The 21918-nt window shown below is 37.7% G+C and overlaps 1 protein-coding gene and 1 pseudogene across 1 annotated transcript; both read left to right on the top strand.

Moving 5' to 3' along the window:
- The first annotated feature begins 533 nt into the window (after positions 1 to 533).
- Positions 534 to 6181, top strand: LOC127639606 (uncharacterized; annotated as a pseudogene).
- Positions 3595 to 21312, top strand: LOC127639767 (GATA zinc finger domain-containing protein 14-like). The gene is made up of 6 exons (XM_052121978.1): positions 3595 to 3606; positions 4700 to 4735; positions 5522 to 5704; positions 5792 to 5880; positions 19344 to 19580; positions 20405 to 21312. Exons 1-6 carry the CDS (start codon positions 3595 to 3597, stop codon positions 21234 to 21236), a joined length of 1389 nt encoding a protein of 462 aa, XP_051977938.1. The 3' UTR covers positions 21237 to 21312.
- Positions 21313 to 21918: the final 606 nt, after the last annotated feature.

The following is a 21918-nucleotide window of genomic DNA, read 5'->3' as shown; positions in this document are numbered from 1 at the left end:
TTGACATTTTACAGAAAAAATTTAAAAAGGCACATTGAACGAAGACACACAGCAAAAATGATGGACATTTCATCCTCATCCCATCTCAAAAGTGAATGCATAGATCCCCAGAATGGACTGTATGCAGTCCACAAAAGTATTCATGGGGCTTCTACTCCTCTCCATGTTCAAATTAAAATATGGGGGGAACAACATAATGTTTCTTGTGAATTAGGTGAGTGCCAAGCTAATATGGAGTTGGCATGGAGAAGTGGACTGCAGTCATACCAGTGTGTACACCTCCGGTCAGTTTCATACTGCAAAACCTTTTTAACCTCGCCCTCACTCAGAGAAGATAGTCTTAAAGAAATGGTGAAAAGCAAGTGGTTTGGGAAGGAAAAAATTCAACTGTGATCGTCAAACCCTAGCCAAAGAAAATAATGCACCACTTTCAGTTCTGTCAAAGATTGGAGCCCCTCCATCTAAAAAATGTATATCGATTCATGAGCCAACTATTTCATATTACAGCAGACTAGGCAGAGTCATGGTGTCTTATGATACAAAAAAAAAAAATGCATGGCACTGTCCTTGTGCAAAAACACAGAGATCATGCACACAAATACATTGCAAAATGGCACTTATTCCAAACCAATGCAGAACTCGTTCGGAAGGTCCGGAGCACTGAAAGGAGCACTGAGGAGTTTCAGGTGACAGCAGTGGAGGAAAGTGATGGAACTCATGTGGGTGAAAGCACTTACCCACCAAAGGATGCTCCAACAATACAAGGCATGGTACAATACATCTTAATGAACAAAAAGATACCTTCTACTATTCCCAACCATTTGAGACTTTCTTCTGTGAATAAGGAATTTCCACAACACCTAATTCCTGAGGAGACGTTGTGCTACCACTGCCCAAACCGCATGGTCCTCAGCGACCCGATTTGCATTATTCAAAAGGCTAAAATTCTTACAACCTCAGGAATTGTCCAAGGTGGATTATATATTTATTTTTATGGTTGTGATTTTGTACTTCTGATAATGTTGCGTTTTGAACCGAACCACTCTTGTTTTTACACCTTTTGTGTCTGCAGATATTTCTACATACTACAAATACTGTCCTCAGTGTGGAGTGCTGTACCGGTACCAAGAGTGGAGCGAAGGTCTACATAATTTCAATGACCATGTCCTTCTTGATCTACCTCTCTGCCTCACTATTAGAAACATGTTGCAGGTGATGCTTATATTTTTTCTTTATTCTTTAATTTGTCTGTTTTTATTATTATTTCAATGAATAGTAGTAATTAAGAGTGCAGTTTCTATATCATAGGTCCACACTGCAGTCAGCAGAATAGTTGAGTATTTGGAGTTAACTACAGGTGTCCAGTTCCCCTCAGCCGATACAGTTTTACATGGTTATCTTCATTTTGAAGCTCTAACAGACCATGAATATCAGTATTCTTGTGTGACCTGTGGTGACCATCCATCCGCCTGTGGTCATAACGGACCTTCACAAGAAGGCATCTTTTCATCTGTCAGGTAAAAAACCCTTTTAGTTTACGAATTGCACAAAGGTAGACCATGGTTTATTCAAATTTTTCTTCATTTCCTTTAGTGAGTGACCTTGCACAACCTCTAGAAGATTTTAATGGAGATGTGGATTCAGAACAGTTTTGGAAGGCACTGACAGAGGAAAGAATTGCCCGTGGATTTGTTTCAAGTAAGAAAGCAAATCTACCAGCAATTATTAAATGTTACACCTATGTAGATTTGTATTTAATAAGATAAGACAAAAGGAAAAATGCCGATTTCTACGATATACTGACATGTTTTTTTTCCCAAAAAAACAATCCATTCAGTGTTCCTCCAAGTTTTAAATTTTGGGCACCCTGGATAGGGAGAAATACACGCTGCTCAGACTGTGTTCTTAACACAGAATTTGAGAAGATCTGTCCAGCAAAAGCAGCAGAGGTCTCTGAGATAACTGTCTCAGAGGATCGTCTGAGAGATGAGCTCTGCAAACAGAAGGTAAAATCTCTATTCAATGTTGTCATTATTTTATGTTGTTGTCCTATTAAGTGTTAAGGGATTCACTGACACACATTTCCTTTAATAGGTGCAGGTGATTAGAAATTTATGCAGGCAGTGTGGTTTGGATGCCACTGGATCTCGAACTGACCTCCTTTTAAGACTTTCGCAAGAAATGAAGTCACGAGAGGCATATGACAAAGTTCTTGAGAAAATTTGGGCTGCCTCAGGTAAACCTCAATATTGCTGATGAGAACAGTAATAGCAGTAGCTCTAAAATATACAATGAGACATTGATAACATGATTAGGTCTTGCATGAGTATACAAAGGATTACCATTTCTAAAAATCTGCTTTTCTTTTATGTATTTGCATTTTAGGTGGTTGGGCAGTGATTATGTGTCCGTGTGGCATTGTCTACAGTTTGAAATGCAACATCCGAGCAGAGAGCCCTCGTGATTTTGCGGACATGCTTCTTTCATGGAAGCATATGCTGAACATTGTCATCTACGACTTTGCACGTGGACTGTCAACCCACACTAACTTAAGACAACCACAAACAATACCCTTCACACCATTTGAAGGGAGGTTAATGGACCCAACTGCAGAAAACATAGCGAAAGCCAAAGCTGGAAAGGTAAAGGTGTCACTACCCTGGCTGACATGCAAAAAGGAAAATCCTGACCCTGATGGCCACCCTATTACTGGTTCAGCAGAACATTATGTTCTGTATGACCGGTTCCATGAGGACAACACAAAGGACGCACGAGATTCACTGCGGAAGCTTCACCTGGTCCCGCAACTGGCTGGAAGGGTTAACAGCCAAGTCGTAGAACAGTTATTTTCAAAACTTAAAAAAAACAACTACTTCCTAAACATGGCTTTGCCGTCGACTCATGTGTTCCTCACGCGAAGCATAATTCACCATTACAATATTCGCAAAAATGAAGAACGACTTAAGCACATGAAAAAGGAGTTTCAGACAAACATTCTAATGAATGTCCACAGCCAGGCTGTTTTGGGTAATTTTTCACTGTACTTGTGCACTTTTGTTATGAATGTAACACTTTATTACTCATTGGACTGATCTGTTCATTTATGTTTTTGTAGAACATATAACATCTGAGGAATCCATGGATGTGTCAGTAGGTAAGTAAATTGTTGTGTCCAGTCCCCTCCCTCAGGTGGAGCTACACAAATTACTTGCTCACTAAGTGCAAACAGGCACACTAACTTGTAAATTTAGAGCATACACAAAGTTTATGATTTCTAAGCTTGATTGTTTTTTTTTTTACCTTACTTTCAGTAGCAGTGCCAGATACAATTTTAAAACCCTCAGCAACACCAGCAACCATTGCCATCCCTGCAGTGAGTGAGACTGCATCACCAGAAGTCGCTGCTTTGGGAACAACAACCCTGTTGGAATATTTTTCACCAGTAAAGCCATGGGAAAGGGACTATTTAAAAAAAAAATGTTATAGCTTGATTACGTGCTGGACGTCAATCGGCCTGGAGCTGAAATTATTGTGAAGGAGGGGAAATTGTGTCTCATTAGAGAGGAGTTTTGGAGCTTGGGTTTGCTGAGGGATATGGATTCCCACGTAAGCAGTCTGCACTTGGAAAGCTATACTCTCATTCACTAATGAGTGACTAATTAAATTATTTCTTGCAGATTGGAAACGCCTGCATGCAGCTTATTATTGAAATGGCTCTGAATATTGTATGTATATAAAATATTACAATGTAAACTGTCAAAGAGTATACATGTGTCTGAATCAACCTACATTTTTGCTTGCTTTCTTTTTCCATAGGGCAAAGATATATACATTGAGAACTTTTATGTTATTCCTACTTGGAAAGGAACCCAAAACATTGTTAATGGCTAATGGCTAATGGCCCTGACTACTACATTGTCTGTGTAAGGAATTATTTCTTACTAGATATTGAATGTCGCATACATATGTTGATTTACAGCGTAATTGGTGTGTTTCTAAAACTAAACTAATCATCAATGGTTCTTCCAAGGACTTTAAAATGAAATCTTTTTACACCTTAACACATTATAGATTATGAGGCCACTTCGAAGGGAGAATGTCTTTTTTTAGACTCTCAATACGCAGAGCACGAATCTGGCTTTGGAGATGAGGAATACAGAGCAATTTTTAGGTCCATCTATGAATTTAGACATGCAGTTTCAGCCTCTTTAGCTTTTGTTCTACTATACAATTAGCTTTGTTCAAAGTTTAAAGGCCATGTTTTATTGCCTTTACTCTAATTTTTGGCTATGTTCTCCTAGCCATTTCTTGCATGTTTTGGCTACGTTCATTTAGCCTTTTTTGCATGGTGTGTCTGTCCTCAGGTTAAAGATGAGCTGTCATTTAAATTTGATCAATCATATTCATGTTTTTTTCTACAGACAAATTGCCAACCAAATTGATCCGGGGATCTGGACAGAAATGACTGGAAAGGATTTTTCGGTGATAATTCTACTGCAAAAATTATTATTTTGCATCCGTACCTTTTATCTGTTATTAATTTCTATACTGACTTTTTCTCTTTTTCTCAATCATAGGCTTTGCCACGTCAGACAAGAGGGAATGACTGGTGTTTTTGTGCTGATGGTAGAGTCTATAATTTGTTTATAAGTAAGGTCTAGTGAACAGTGTTAACAACAGCTTGTCTCCTTTATTTCAGTACACCCTCTGTGACATCGAGTTTGATTTCCAGGAGGTAAGTTACTAAAAGGAATTTTATGTTAATTGTTTTTACTTTTTTAAGTTTATTTGGTAAAAGTAGAAAACAGTATGACCTTTAACTGGGCATTTCTTTCAGGTTGACATGCCCATGATTAGAAAATGGTGGTGCCTTGTGCTAATGGAACGATTTCAAATTGACGGGTATGTCAAAAAGTACTGTACATTTTGGTAAAATATTATTCAGAGATTCCATATATGAATTAAATCTGTCATATTACTTGAATATTTTGTCAATACAACATTTTATTTAGCATGAGTAACAAAACACCCTTAATAACTCTCTTAAGAGACCATTTTCATTTTTTTTTTTTTTTTCATTTTTGTTCATTTAATTGCTCCTATAACTGTTTTTATTTTTTATTATTGTTTGCAAGCTATGGGCGCAGGTTTGCCTTCTGGACAGACGAGGCAAAATGCTTATTAGAGGCAAAAACACAACCTCTGTATAGGCTAAAAAGAAGCACCACACATGATGTCCCACAGCACGTCCAAGCAGTCCAAGATCGGATAAGAACCGAAGAAACACTGGTGGACTGCATTGTGACTTCAAAGAGAACAGAGCAGCATTTAGTGGTACTGAAATGGTCCTTTTTCACCATTTAAAGATTAGCATTCCTAAATGACTCACCCAGGGCTGTGATCATTGTCAACTTCAACATTGTCAATTGATTATCCAATATGCTATATTTTTAATGGTTATGCCAATTATTCATTGATGGCTTGTGTATATATAAAACAACACTTTTTGTTTGCCCCGCAGGATGTTCTCAATGGGAAACCATCAAAGTGGTTCCCCCTAAAGCCACGTGTGTCAGTCTACATGGACAGTGAGCAGCAGTGTGCCATTCTTTTTCAACACCTGAAAGCTCTGCTGGATAATTCTAAAACTCAACTGAACTTCACAGATGAAGTGGAGTTCATTTGTAGTTTTCTTTTTCCTGAGGTAGGTCCGAACATGTTTGTCAATTGGATTGTTTCTATTATTGCCATATATGCAATGTTTTATTTATTTATTTATTTATATGGACAGGCCATCATTCATGGCCTATGTGAGATGCAGGCATTATCCTGGCAGGAAGCTGAGGAGGTTTTCCTCCATGGCCCTACTTATCACCCTAGGTATGCTTGTAATTTGCATTTGCAAAAACAATATATTATTACACAATATTTTTGACATGGCATTCATCTTTTATTTTAGTGAAGTCGAGGAATTTGACAGAGCGATTGCAAAAAGAATGAAAAAAGAAGGAATATTCGCCTACCAGAAAGTAATTATTTTACCTTATGCATTTACTTTACATTTTACATGACGCTTTTATCCAAAGCGACTTATAAAAGTTTTTTTAATGCAATTGAAGACGAAAAGTAAAGTCACTAATACAATTCTTTCTTCGAGTGGTGTGATTTTGTTGTATGTGCGCAGGAGGACATGCTTGTTGAGCGTATATACAAAAATATTGATGTAATGCGCACCATTAGAGACCGAGCAGATCTGTTTTTTTTTTTTAACCACTACCTACTTAAGTGTTTGCATGTTTAGGTCATTTTTAGATAACCAGTGAAGTATTTCTCAATTTCTACAATTGTACAAATGTTGCTTTATTTAATGACCGTGTGTTACAGTGTGGCCACATACCACTGGTGGTCCATTCAATTATAATATACAGCATTATATTTATTGTATTCTTATTTACACTTTAAACAATATTTACATATATATACACACACACACACACACACACACACAATATTTATACATATATACATACACACACCTATCTATTATATTACATTAGACATGTATATGTACATATATATATTTAGATTTGTATAGGCTAGTTAATAAATACATATGCATTTTTTATTATAATTTCATAATGCATAACATAAGGAAACACTGTCTTAGTTTTGTCTGTTGATCAGAGTTATGAACAGAGTGTGAAATCCATAGTTTTTACAAAAGTATATGTACAATATTTACATTTACCTTAGCACATTAACAAGGATGAGGGTTTTTAGACTCAGTGGCTCCATGCCTTGACAAGTGGTCCACATTGGTAGTTCACAAGCAAACATGCCACTGTAAACAGTTGGTTTATGCTACCAGAAATGGACAAGGGTATGACTGTGTCAAACAACTTATGCTCCTTCACTCAACGGATAAGACGTTCAACATGTACCCTGAGCCTGGCCACAGACTGAGTGTGTGTCACTTCATGAGGTAGCATTTGTTTTCCCTTGGTCAGGAAAACAGGCCGGTGAACTTTGCATGGCACTAGGCTGTCAATTAAGAAGCCCTTATCCACCATGATGGCCATGTCAGGAGTAAGAAGGTTAATGATCCCTGACTGTTTGAACAACTCCCTGTCACTTATAAATCCTGCATAGAGTCCAGACACAAATGTTATTGCACCATGAGGTGCCATTCCTATTAAAGCCTTGAATGTGCAGTGAGACTTATAGTTTGAAAAAACCTCACTTTGTAATAGCAATGAGGAAGGTGTTTGGCAGCGGATCTCAGTACAATCCAGGATAACCTGCGTGTCTCGGAAAAGATGAAATTCCTCTGGCAGATGGGCTCGTACTCTCTCTTTCGGCATCCAAATTCACACTGACCCCAGGACAAAGTACAGGAAGTTGGCCCAGGTTGTTATGATGCGGCTTACAGTGGCCTGATGTACATGGAAGCGATGACCAAGGTCCTTTTGCTTGAGGCCCAAAGCAATGTGCATCATGAACAGGAAGAACTTGTCTATTGCAGGAAGTGCCCGAGTGTTTCCAGCCTCCTTGGTGACTTTGGACACGAATCTTTCTATGCATTGCCGGTTCAATCAGTTCCCAGAAGGCCTTCAGGTGGTTATAGGTTGCAAATCTGTCAAGAAATAAACGTACATTGGTCCTCACATGGCATAAAATACCTACACTTAGCTTTATAGTATAGTAATTTCCAGTTTAGGAAATAAGAATGCTGAACTACAAGTAACTGATACAACAATCTTGTAATACATCACGAGTCATGAAAATTATGGAATTCGTTATGTATGATTAAACTAACTCTGATTACTGTTGAAGACAACAGATGTTATTCATACTTATAATTATGTTAGCCTATGTTGTTGTTATTATTTTGGTCGGTGTAGCCTACTTTTACGTGCAGCTAGCTTATACACTGCAAAAAATGATTTTCTAGACAAGTATTTTTGTCTTGTATTCCTGTCAAATTATCTAAACTTTCTTAAAACACGATTTATTTACTTGTCAAGCAAAATGGGATAAGATATTAAGTCTTGTTTTAAGATAACTAACTAAATTTAGTGAACTTTAGACTCAAAACAAGAAAAAAAATCTGCCAATGTGGTAAGCAAAATAAACTTTAATTTATTTTGTTTTGAGTCTAAAGTTCACTAAATTAAGTTAGAGTTATCTTAAAACAAGACTTAATATCTTATCCCATTTTGCTTGACAAGTAAATAAATCGTGTTTTAAGAAAGTTTAGATAATTTGACAGGAATACAAGACAAAAATACTTGTCAAGAAAATCATTTTTTGCAGTGTATGTAGGAGATTTTATCAGTTATATCTGACATGTAAACATTGTTAATTGTACCACAGTTATATCTGACAGGCAAACATATAGTTGGCTGTATGTGCATGAAGGCCTTAAGAACGTGTGTTCTATATATGTGTGACATTTTAAAGTGTGCAGAGTAAGCACTACGTGTGGGCTCTCATGACTGCTTATGTGTGACATTTGAAAGTTTGCAGAGTAAGCATTACATATGGGCTCTCATGACTGCTGGGAGAAAAATATCCCTTGCAAAGGTGGTTCTGTAATTTCCTAATTTGGTCAGACCAGAGTTTCACCAAATAATGCATGTTTAAAAAAGGATAAGCCCAACCTTGTTTGTGAAGATGTATTTAAGTGAATGAAAGCCAGAGTTAGGGAGTTGCTCTGCAGGCCGACTCGGCTTTATTGGTTGCAATAAAGTCTAATATTCTGAAATCAAAACCTAAGAATTTGAGAGTGATTCTTCATAGATTAAGGCAAAAATCTACTACAATTGGCGCCCGAACAGGGACAGAAGAGAGCAGAGTCGTTACATCGCGGGCTGGCTGGGAAGGCAAACACAAACACTGTGGCCACCATTAAGAGGTAAGCATATTTTGCTTATAAACGTTTGTGTTACTTGCCAGTTTGTCTGTGGTGGTAAGAACGATCAAAAAGCTCTTCTGAACTAAAAAAAAAAAAATAAATAAATAAATAAATAATAAATAAAGGGTTTTGATTCCAGAAGACATAATTGCATGTTGTAGATTGTTTTCTACTGTTAGGTGGGCCTTGATGGATAACAGTCAATTTTTGTTAATTGTTTGTGTTTAACAACCTGTAGGAACAGGTCACTCAAGAAGGGTGTGTTTGTGTTTAAAAACCTGTAGGAACAGGTCACTCAAGAAGGGTGTGTTTGTGTGTAAAAACCCTGTAGGAACAGGTCACTCAAGAAGGGTGTGTTTGTGTGTAAAAACCCTGTAGGAACAGGTCACTCAAGAAGGGTGTGTTTGTGTGTAAAAACCCTGTAGGAACAGGTCACTCAAGAAGGGTGTGTTTGTGTGTAAAAACCCTGTAGGAACAGGTCACTCAAGCAGGGTGTGTTTGTGTGTAAAAACCCTGTAGGAACAGGTCACTCAAGAAGGGTGTGTTTGTGTTTAAAACCCTGTAGGAACAGGTCACTCAAGAAGGGTGTGTTTGTGTTTAAAAACCTGTAGGAACAGGTCACTCAAGAAGGGTGTGTTTGTGTTGAAAAACCTGTAGGAACAGGTCACTCAAGAGGAGTGGTAGAATAGTTGCGTTCTAGAATTATAGTGAGCTCTGTGTTTATAAAGGCCTAGTGTGTGTACTAAGTGTAACATTTCGGTGGTTGTGAATGTAATTGAGTCTGTGTTTGAAAGTGAATGTGTATGAACACGTATGACTGAATAAAGATATATGCCCAATACAGGAACTGGAATGTGTGATAGTCATTGACCATACAAAAGGAACACTGTGTGGAAGAAATATGAGCCCAATAAATGACTAAGAGACAAAGGCGAATGAAGTAAAGTTGTTCAATAAAGAAAATTTGTCATTTATATGTTGAATTAATGTTGGGAATGAAAGTTGTCTCATAAAACTGTAAAAGGAAAATTTCATAGAAAACTAAACTCTGACATAGTGTAACATGTGTAACCAGTAGAGAGAGTCATTGCTGCGTGAGTAGAAAATTAACTCTTAGCTGTGAGGTTTTTTAGAACTAGCAGCTGGCAGCTGACGGTGAAAATATGCTAAATTTCTGAACTGGTCAAATCACAGAAGAGAAATAACTTCATATAGAAAAGTTATGAAGTCAAAATAAATATCTGTGCTTAAAGTTTAACATTTAAAGCACAGGGATAAACAACAATAAAAAATTAAATTAAAATAAAAATTAAACAACGATATAGCAATTAAGAATAGTTTGAACAATCAAGAAATTAGCAAAGAGGAAAATAAAATAATAAATAATAAGGAAAATAATTTAAAGCGTTGGGTCTAGTATATGGTTTTAAAACAAAAGTCGATGGATTGAGTAGATATTAAAGTGGATATTAAAATAAAAAGGTTGTTATAAAAAATAAAAATTATGGCAGCCACTCCAGTAGATATATTAGGATTAAAATATCCGCTGTGTAAAGAACTTATAGATAAACTCTCAAACAAATGGCAAAAAAGAACTAAAAATATGATAACAAAATGGCCAAAAGATGGGACATTTGATGTAGCTTTGTGCGAGGAGATGGAAACATTGATAAAAAATTATAGACCCAAAGAAAGTAACAAGAGTAAGAAGAGAGAAGCAAAAAGAGAGAGAGAGAGAGAAGTACTGATATTGTTTAAAAAAGGAGGAGAAAATGCTCTAAAAACCACAAAACAGACTAGAAAAATATTAAAAGAGACAGAAAAAGAAATGAATAAAAAAGGAGAAGAGACCCTTGTTAAATCACCTCCAAAAATACCCTCAGAAGGTCAATTCCCAATGCTCAAGGGAACTGTAGAAGTTTTAGGAGAAATGCAGATGGAAGGAAATGTGCAGTTTGAAAAAGAAACACTTACAAAATTAGGGGCAATACCAAAAAAGATGCAGGATAGAAAAAGTGAGAAGAGTCTGTCACTAGACTGTTATGATCAAGCAAGGACAGCGTTACAAGAAATGAAAGCACAGTTAAATAAAGAAACATTATATGAAAAAACATTAGGACAAGTAAGAAGAGAAGAACAGGAATTAAAAGCAGAAGCGCAAATAATAGAAGCACAAATAAATAGGAAAGTTAAAGAAGCGGAGAAATTAATACGAGATACAGATAAATTGGTTAAAACTAGAAGCAGACTATTAGAAACAGAGGACAGGGAGAGTGAAGAGGATTCGTCATGTGATAATGGAAATTGGACGCACGGAAGGGAGAAGCATAGGTTACGACCTTTGGCGCAGCAACTCCCAATTTTGATTAAGGGTACGCAGGGACATTATGTGCCTTGGGCTACACAGGACCTTGATGGGCTTGTCGCTCGCCTCCCTGATATCCACCAGGGGGCTGGAAAGTGGATAAGAGTGCTTGAAGAACAAACAATGGGCAAACTGTTATCTGTGGGGGGACATTAAAGCACTCCAGGCAAAAGTTATAGGAGGAGCTGACATGGGACATAACAGAGATGAATGCCCCATAAATCCATGGCAAGCAACACCTGGGGTTGGAGGGGGGGAGAGACGGCAGCCCTTTCGAGGTCCATCTCAAGGTCCAGTAAACCCGTGGGGAGGACCAAATCAAGGCTATTAGGGATGCCCAGAGAATCCTCTAGGGGAGAGTCAGCTTCCAATTTTAACAACCAATGCTGATCAAGAACCTATGCTGCAGGTAAAAATAGAGGGAAAAACAATACCAATGCTAGTAGACACAGGAGCAGTTTACACATGTGTAAATTCAAATTATGCCTCACATCTCCCCTTGTCTGGAAAATTTGCAAAGACAGTAGGATTCTCGGGACAAATGCAGCTAATTCCAATGACTACTCCAGTTTGTCTACAAACTAAAAATAAAACGGCAACTATACCTATCCTAGTATCACATCAGACACCGGTTAATTTATTAGGTAGAGATGCATTGTGTAAAATGGAACTTCAAATTTTGTGTTCTCCAGACGGAGTGTATATAGATTTACAGGGAGTAGAAACTCAAATGATGATTTCTGAGCCAAAAGCAAATGTGTACTGGATAGGACAAATAGAAAACGACATGACACAAATAATAAATAAATGGGGAAAATTCATTAAAGCACAGATTCCAGAAACACAGTTGCCAAGATCAGAATTTCACTGTACAATGATATACGATCCAGAGAGAGATGCAGAAATAGAAAAGAAATGGCAGGAAGGAACTAGAGAACAAAAAATCGAAATAACCTCCCAATACATCATAATAGGTAAACAGGGGGCAGCTTTAAATATAACAGAGAATGAATTTGTAACAAAGTGGTTCAATATTACAAATTCCGCTCCACATGTATCTCTATATGTAGGTAAAAACTCAAGTGCAAAAGATTTGGGGCCAATGATGATAAGAGCTAAACAATGCCAATGGGAAACAACAATAAATCCATTGATTTTCCATTCTACTGACAAAAACTACATAAAAATTTTGTGTGGGACATCATTATTGGGTAGTCCACAGGAAGTAGTTATCAATGAAAAACTACAAACTCAAATGATGACAACACACAAATTGGAAGAGACTATTGATGCTGCACTATTTAAAGAATTGGAGTGTCAGGTACCAAATGAGATATGGTCTCAGCATGACACAGATGTAGGAGTGGTAAAGTCAGCCAATCCAATAAGAATACGACTTAAGCCAGGTGCACGTCTGCCAAGAAAATCGCAATACCCATTGCAGCCTGAAGCTGAAACGGGCATAAAAGACACTATAGATGGTTTAATAAAAGCAGGAGTATTGGTAGAAACAAACAGTTATTGTAATACTCCAATTTTTCCTGTAATCAAAGCAAACAAATCTAAGTGGCGTCTAGTACATGATTTACGAGCAATAAATGATATAGTAGAAGATTGGCCAGCTGATGTTCCAAACCCACACACGCTGCTGACAAATGTCCCACCTAATGCCAAGTACTTTACCGTGATTGATTTATGTTCTGCATTTTTCAGTGTTCCGGTGGCAAAGGAAAGTAGATACTTATTTGCATTTACATACAATGGAAAACAGTATACATACAAACGAATGCCACAAGGATTTAAACACTCACCACACATATTTAATCAAGTTCTCAAAGCTGACTTAGAAGACTTAACAATACACAGCGTAATGCTGCAGTATGTAGATGATTTAATGATCTGCTCCACCTCATTGGAACAGTGTCATAAAGATTCTATTAAAGTACTTACTAAGTTAGCACAAGGAGGTCATAAAGCATCTAAGACAAAACTACAGTATTGCCAGACACAAGTGGAATACTTAGGACGACTGATCTCATATGGTACAAAAGCTATAGCCCCAAATCATTTAGAAGGCATTAGTAAAACACCATTGCCACAAACAGTAGGGCAGATGATGACCTTTCTAGGAATGACAGGATTTAGTTCTGATTGGATAGAGGGATATGCAGTAAAAACAGCTCCACTAAGAGAGATCATGAAACAAGCAGGATTGCAAAAGTTAAAGACTAAATTACAATGGAATGCAGATGCATTGATATCATTTGAAACTATAAAAAGAATTACAACAAGCACCTGCCCTTTGTACTCCTGATTACACTATACCATTTCACCTGTATGTATCAAACAGAACTGATGGATATGCATCAGCTGTATTGATGCAAGAGACATGTAGTGGCAGGAAAAAACAACCCATAGCATACTATAGCACTAAGTTGGACAATGTAGCACAAGGTTACCCACCATGTTACCAACAAGGCCTTGCAGCATTATATTTTGCTTATGAGAAGGCATCCACGTTGACTATGGGGTACCCTGTAATCATTTACACGCATCATAAAATTGTAGAGTTGCTAGAACAAGGAAAATTTGTTTTAACGCAAGCCCGTATTTTAGCATACTCATCACTACTGACGTATCCAGATGTTATCATAAAACGATGTAATACAATCAATCCAGCTGAATTGATTCCACTGGATTTTGAAGGTGAGCCACATGACTGTGTGGCTAACTCATTGGCATTTACTAGGCTACGACCGGATCTTGAATCAACACCGATCTCTGAAGCAGACGTAATTTACTTTGTTGATGGTTCCAGTTTTAGAGATTATACAGGAACTCATACAGGATATTCAATAATAAAGCAAGACAAGGACGAATTTATACCAGTAATATCCCAACATTGTGTACAGCCATGTTCTGCTCAATTAAGCGGAATTAAAAGCACTCACAATTGCATGCCAATTAGCAAAAGGACAAATAGCAAATATTTTTACTGATTCAGCTTATGCTCATGGTGTATGTCATCTATTTGGGGCGGTATGGAAACAAAGAGGTTTCAAAAAGAGTGATGGAACTCCCATCCAACACACTCAACAGATAGTACAGTTAATTTCTGCCATGATGTTACCAAAGCGATTAGCTGTTATCAAATGTCAGGCTCATAAAAAAGGAAACAATTATATCATTAAGGGTAACAACACAGCTGATTTAGAAGCTAAAAAAGCATCAGGTTGTAAAGTTGCAGTATTAGCTCCAACAATTTTAATAGAACCACAACCTCAGCTACAGGATATAATTAGAATTCAACAACAAGCAGGTCCATATGAACAGACAATGTGGCAACAAAGAGGAGCAACAAAAGACACACAAGATATTTGGCGTTCACATGAAGGACAGATAGTAGCACCAACTACGCTATTGAATATACTTATTACAGATGTGCATGGATTTGACCATTGCGCAAGGGGGGAAGTAGTAAGGAAAATTAAACAGCAAGGATATTGGTCACCGTACTTACATGCAATGATAGACGAATTTCTGTCCACATGTGAAATTTGTGCCAAAAACAATGTTAGGAAAGGAACAACCACACCGATAGGCCACATACCAATACCAGAAGGACCATTCAAACACTTAGTAATGGATTATGTGGACATGATAAAGCGAGTACAAGGCAAAAGATACATGCTTGTGGTAATAGACAGATTTAGCAGATGGGTAGAAGCAATACCATCAGCAGATGAGGGGCAGGAACAGTTATTAAGTTTCTAACAAGAGAAGTAATCCCGAGATTTGGAATACCATCAGAAATAAGTTCAGATAACGGATCAGCGTTTATTCAAAAAACTGTAAAGCAAGTATTACAGCAACTAAGAATAAAACAGAGGTTAGGCTGTGTTTACCACCCACAATCTCAAGGGCTGGTGGAAAGGGTAAATGGTACCCTCAAGGCCAAACTTAACAAAATATGTGAAAGTACTAAACTCAACTGGATTGATGCTCTACCTCTTGCGCTAATGAGTTATCGCATGCAAACTAACAGAAGCACGCATTTAACACCGCATGAAATGCTTACGGGTCGACCCATGCCTGTGCCATATTGCAGAGGACCGTACAAAGGACCCCCTCTAGAGCAATTGCAAATGGAACTGAGGTCGTATATGAAAAAACTAACTGCAATACATAAAGCTATCTATTTACAGGAAAAGAGAAAAGAGCCTGAAAAGAGACAGAGACATCTTGTCCAGTCGTTCCAGGAGATCAGGTCTATTTAAGAGTATTCAGAAGAAAGTGGAATGAGCCCAGGAGGGAGGGACCTTACAAAGTGGTAACAGCTACTCCAACAGCGGTCCAAGTGGAAGGAAGTACCACCTGGTATCATTTGAACCACTGTACAAGGGTACCCAAAGTAAGTAAGGAAGGAGAAGGAGAAAAACTTGATCCCGACAGTACAAAAGAAAGTGTGGTAAGACCAGAGACACAAGAGGAAAAGGTACAGAATGCTGAAAGTTCAGAAAAAGTTACACAGGGAGTGGAGCAAAGCAGAGAAGATCAAGAAAACAATAGAAATGAATCCCATAACATTTGTGATAATCATCATATACCTATTGCATCTGGCAATGCAAGCTCAAGCCACAGCCAACATTATTACTCAGGAGCTCAACCAGACTTCCCTATCATTGATTTTTCAGCCCTCAGTCAAACCTAGTAGCAATTCAGAAATAACGCAAACAAATGGAGAATTAGGTAAAACACAAAGGATATCAAAACAACGTAGAAACATTGAAAATAAGGTTGAGAGTAATGGAAATATTAGGAAAATAGATAGGTTATGGGAAACAGCACAAAATAATGAATGGTATGAATGGGCAACTTTTACAGCGAGAGAAATAGGTATGGAAAACTGCCTACTATGCTCCAAATCACCCCTAAATAAGGTAACAGTAATTCCAAATCAACATGACTATCAAAAATGTGCCAACTTTAATAGAAACTTTTGTCATTTAAGAAAGCATGTTAGACCGTACTGCCCAGCAGAATGTTTGGCATTTCTGGGAAATTCCATTCTTAAGGATCACTTCAATAAACCGCATTGGGGGATTGGTGTAGATATGGGGATATAAAAGAAAATATTAAACTAAAAAAAGGAAAAGTAGAAATCCCAAAATGGTATGACATAGATTATAGCCAAGAGTATGAGTGTTATAGTAAACCTAAAGGAGTTCATGATTTGGGAGAATTCATGGGAAAGTGTGCTATAACATGGAACCTAGATAAAACAAATGCTTGGAATTCAGATGTACCTGTAAGAGCCCCAGAACTGCAAGCACAAGGATTAAGGAAGGGAATACAGATAAATCAAGAAAAGTGTGAGAATCAAACTATAGCATTACCATCGATAGAATTGTATGAAGATCAAACACTAGTGGTGGCAGATTTTTTCTGGGTTTGTGGGAAAGAACAACTTATGGCATCATTACCACTAGGATGGAAAGGGATATGTGTTAGAGTACGATTGATTCAGGAAATTACAATGGCACAGTGGGAAGCAGGACAATTTATAAAGGAAGATAGAAACAGAACGAAAAGAGCATATAAAAACAGACCCTAATGTGTTTTTAGACTCAATTGGTCAACCTAGGGGTATACCCAATGAATTTAAGGCTAGAGATGAGGTCAAGGCAGGGCTAGAATCAATATTCATTTGGATTACACAAAATAAGAATACAGAGTGGATCAATTATATTTACTATAATCAACAAAGATTTATTAAGTACATGAAACAAGTAGAATGACATGGCAAAACAGACAGGCTCTTAATTGGTTATTGGCAAAACAAGGGGGTGTGTGTGTTATGTTTGGAGATCAGTGTTGTACTTTCATACCAAACAATACTGCACCAGGAGGAACATTTAGTGAAGTCATGATTAAGTTAAAAAGCTTAAGAACCGAAGTTAAAGCGAATGCTGGAAGGGATAACCAAATGTGGGATTGGCTCGATTTAAAATTAGGAGCATGGGGAGCATGGTTTGCTAAATTAGGAATGTTTTTGGGAATTGCAATAGTAATAGGAGTGTTAGTATTTTGTTGTATGCTGCCTTTATTAAGGTCATTAGTTATTAAAGCCACAGTTAAGCAAATGGAATTATTAAGATGTCAAGATAATGGTAGAGTTATAGTAGAGCATCAGGGTTGGATTGAAAAACCACATTGGGATTCACAAACATTAGATGAGGAGTCAAGCACTTCAAACGAAGACGAAGAAGATGAATAAAAGATGAGCCATACCCTGGGTGAAAGTGCTAGCCTAACCTCTCCCCAATGGGTGGCCCTCTACGATACGTAAAGTATCTGGGTTGAAGACATCTTCGTTACACTTTAATGATATGATGGATGGTTTAAGACTATGGCAAACACAAGTAAAGCTAATCCATCACAATCAAGCTAAACCAATTGGACAATTAGGATTATAACATGTTGTATATTAAAAGGAAATGGAGACAGAATCTTTTACTCTGCTCTCGAGACAATTTGAGTAGAGATGTTTGGTTCTGTAATCTCCACCGGAGTGCGGTTGCATAATGGGGTCATTGGTAGTGCAATGGTGAGACTTAATTGAGTCACTAGATATCATAGCAAAAGCGACTGAATTATGAAACTGCACTCAGGAATGTGACTCTTAAAAGTCACAAAGGGGGGAATATGTAGGAGATTTTATCAGTTATATCTGACATGTAAACATTGTTAATTGTACCACAGTTATATCTGACAGGCAAACATATAGTTGGCTGTATGTGCATGAAGGCCTTAAGAACGTGTGTTCTATATATGTGTGACATTTTAAAGTGTGCAGAGTAAGCACTACGTGTGGGCTCTCATGACTGCTTATGTGTGACATTTGAAAGTTTGCAGAGTAAGCATTACATATGGGCTCTCATGACTGCTGGGAGAAAAATATCCCTTGCAAAGGTGGTTCTGTAATTTCCTAATTTGGTCAGACCAGAGTTTCACCAAATAATGCATGTTTAAAAAAAGGATAAGCCCAACCTTGTTTGTGAAGATGTATTTAAGTGAATGAAAGCCAGAGTTAGGGAGTTGCTCTGCAGGCCGACTCGGCTTTATTGGTTGCAATAAAGTCTAATATTCTGAAATCAAAACCTAAGAATTTGAGAGTGATTCTTCATAGATTAAGGCAAAAATCTACTACATGTACAACTCCAATAATATTTAATAACAACATGGACTAGTGTTTTCAAGACAAAGGCAACGCTATTACAAATGCTTATCACAGGCAATATAATTTTACCTTGTATAAAAGCGTATGTCCTCATCGGACCCAGCAAATCTCTGGAGACCAAAGCGAAGTATGATCTTGGTCTGGTCCAACTGCTTCCGTAGATCTTCTATCTCCCTCGTCAACTCCTCATTTTCATGTAATACCATGTCCACAGCTGCAGCTTCGGGAACTGAACAATATCAATGGTCCATATCTTGCTCTACGTCCGAGTAAGAATAACTAGAATGTTTGTCGTTGTTAATTTTCGCGCGTCAGATCTAATACGGAACCGGAAACTGTTTGCCCAGTAGAGGAGAAGAGAGTGTAGTCGGAAACACGTCAAAATCCCCGCTGCATAGAGCCTATTACGACAATTCCGTGCCTGCCTTTGACCAACGACACAAGCACACACCAAGGGAGACACGAAAAACAAACTGATACATTACACAAATGATGTAATGAAACTAACAATTGCATTAACACATTAAGCATTAACAATTACCACAAACAGAACAGAGTATTTCTGAATGAATACGTGTATGAATGTAGTGTTCACAGTATTTGTGTGAGCCCCCACAACGCTCAATGTTAACTGAGGAGAAGGTTGAACAATGGAATGAGTGTGTAAGTGTGTGTGTTATGGGGAGTGTTGCCGTAGCAGGAGACAGAGCCCTCGGTCACAGTTTTGCTATTTTCTTTTTATATTTACAGCTGCACAAACAACAACTCAGCCAATAACAAATCGCACCAACATCCTTCCAACATCCTTTCAACAACAATTTCAGCAACATCTACAGCCGAATCCACAACTATGCCTGCACCATTATTTACAACAATTGCACCATCATCTACAAGTCAACCAACAACAACAACTGCACCACCAAATACATCCCAACTACCAACAACAACGACGACTGCACCATCATCTACATCCCAACCAACGACTGCACCAACATCTACGATTCAACTAACAACTCCACTAACTACAACCCAACCACCAACAGCTGCAACAACATCTACAAGTAATTTTATACTCTCGGGTTTGGGATTGGTTAAAATTAATTTATGGTTGGTGCTCCTAAGATCATCTAATACGATTCATGTTTTAAAAAAACACTACCTGCACTACTGATATTTTGTAGTGTCAAGTAGAGTGTCTGTTTGGATCTGCCATGTAACGTTGAGTAAAGATTTTTGACAACACATTTCAGTATTTCAAAATAGCAGACTTGCACACATACCTGTAAACACTCCCGTTTTTCCATGGAGTCTCCCGCATTTCAAACCCATCTCCTGTTTTGTTATTTCTTCCGGAAAACTCCCGTAATTTATATGGCCCAAACCTCGTTATATGAATAATCACATCAATATATTATTCCAAGGTTGTCCAGTAGCCAGATCTTGTATGAAACGCATCCTACTCACACAATCGACACATCCTACAAATGTCAACCCATTTGGGCCTCAACTTGTCAATTTACAACCCAGTTGTGCTGTTGATATCTGAGCAGATATCTGAGCATATAGCCTGCCATTGACCCCAAAGACACAAGCACACACTTAGGGAGACACGGAAAACAAACTGATACATTAAACAAAATATGTAATGAAGCCAACACGTTAGCATTAACAATTACCACAAATGGAACAGAGTATTCTGAATCAATACGTGTATGAATGTAGTGTTCACAGTATTTTGTGTGCGCACCCACAATGCTCAATGTTAACTGAGGAGAAGGTTGAACAATGGAATGAGTGTGTAAGTGTGTGTGTTATGGGGAGTGTTGCCGTAGCAGGAGACAGAGCCCTCGGTCACAGTTTTGCGATTTTCTTTTTATATTTACAGCTGCACATACAACTTCAACTCAGCCAATAACAATTGCACCAACAACGAGTGTACCAACATCCACAACCCGATCAACAACAATTTCAGCAACATCTACAGCCGATTCCACAACTACACCTACACCATCATCTACAAGTCAACCAGCAACAATGACTGCTTCAACATCTACAACTTTACCACCAACACCAGCGACAACATCTACACCAATATCCACCACCCAACAAATGTCAAATCCACCAACTACAGCTCAACAAACAACAATTGCACTAACATCTACAATTCAGCAAACAACTGCACCAACATCTACAACCCAACCACCAATAACCATCTTACCAACAGCTGCAACAACATTTACAACTCAACAAACAACACCAACTACAACCCAACCACCAACAGGCGCAACATTTACAACTCAACTATCAACTCAGTCAACCACAACCCAAATAAATACAACTGCACCAACTACAACGCAACAAACAACAACTGCACTAACATCTACAATCCAGCAAACAACTGCACCAACAGCTACAACCCAACCACCAATAACAATCTTACCAACATCTACAATCCAACCAACAACAATGGCTGCACCATCATCTACATCCCAGCCAACGACTGCACCAACATCTATAATTCAACTAAAAACAAAAACTGCATCAACGTTTCCAACTCAAACACCCCCACCAACAACAATGGCTGGACCAACATCTACAATTCAACTAACTACAACCCAACCACCAACAGCTGCAACAGCATATACAACTCAAATAGCATCAACTCTATCAATTACAACCCAACCACCAACAGCTGCTACAACTCAACCGATAACTAAAACTACACCAACTACAACTCAAATAACAACAATGTCTACAACCCAGACAACTTCTGAAACAATATCTACAACTCAACTAACAACAACTCAATCAACAGCTTCAACTTATGTTTCTCAAAGTATGCAAATTGCAATCCATCACCTCATCCACTTTTAGCATTTAGAATCCTGATGTCATTATTAGACACATTTTACATTCATATACTCTAATATCTGTGAATTTTAATTTTACAGATCCTACTACATTTGCTTATGCAACTATCAAGATGAAATCCTTTGTTGAGCTGAACAAAGATGAAATTATTACATATATCGAAAAGGTAAGAAAATAATTTTGCTAAGCATTACTTAGTTGTCAGACAGATCATCTGATGTTATCGGCCTACAGGTGGTCCAGTAGTCAGTGGAATAATCCTATTCAGATTTAATGGTCATGCCCCAACCCTAAACCTAACCCAACTGTTGTATAATTCTCATTAGCCTAACAAAGTAGACTATTTGGTGGCTATTATATGCTATTTTATACATAAAAAAATACTGTAGATATAATTATAATAAGTGACCTTTTTATTATTATTTCAATGCTTAAATAAATCCTTTTTTTCTTCTTTTATTCAAGTTTGCCAGGTACATTCAAGCTAACACTACTGGGACCATCAAGATTACTGTGAAGAAATCAACA

Source organism: Xyrauchen texanus, chromosome 48, assembly GCF_025860055.1.
Source record: "Xyrauchen texanus isolate HMW12.3.18 chromosome 48, RBS_HiC_50CHRs, whole genome shotgun sequence".
NCBI lineage: Eukaryota > Metazoa > Chordata > Actinopteri > Cypriniformes > Catostomidae > Xyrauchen > Xyrauchen texanus.
This window is presented reverse-complemented; position numbering and strand designations above follow the sequence as displayed.

What these genes read in the sequence shown, in the direction of transcription:
- LOC127639767 (XM_052121978.1), top strand. An exon ending in TCGAGTTTGATTTCCAGGAG is followed by an intron (nt 4,736 to 5,521) that starts GTAAGTTACTAA and finishes TTTGCCCCGCAG; the next exon opens with GATGTTCTCAATGGGAAACC. An exon ending in AGCTGCAACAACATCTACAA is followed by an intron (nt 19,581 to 20,404) that starts GTAATTTTATAC and finishes TTATATTTACAG; the next exon opens with CTGCACATACAACTTCAACT.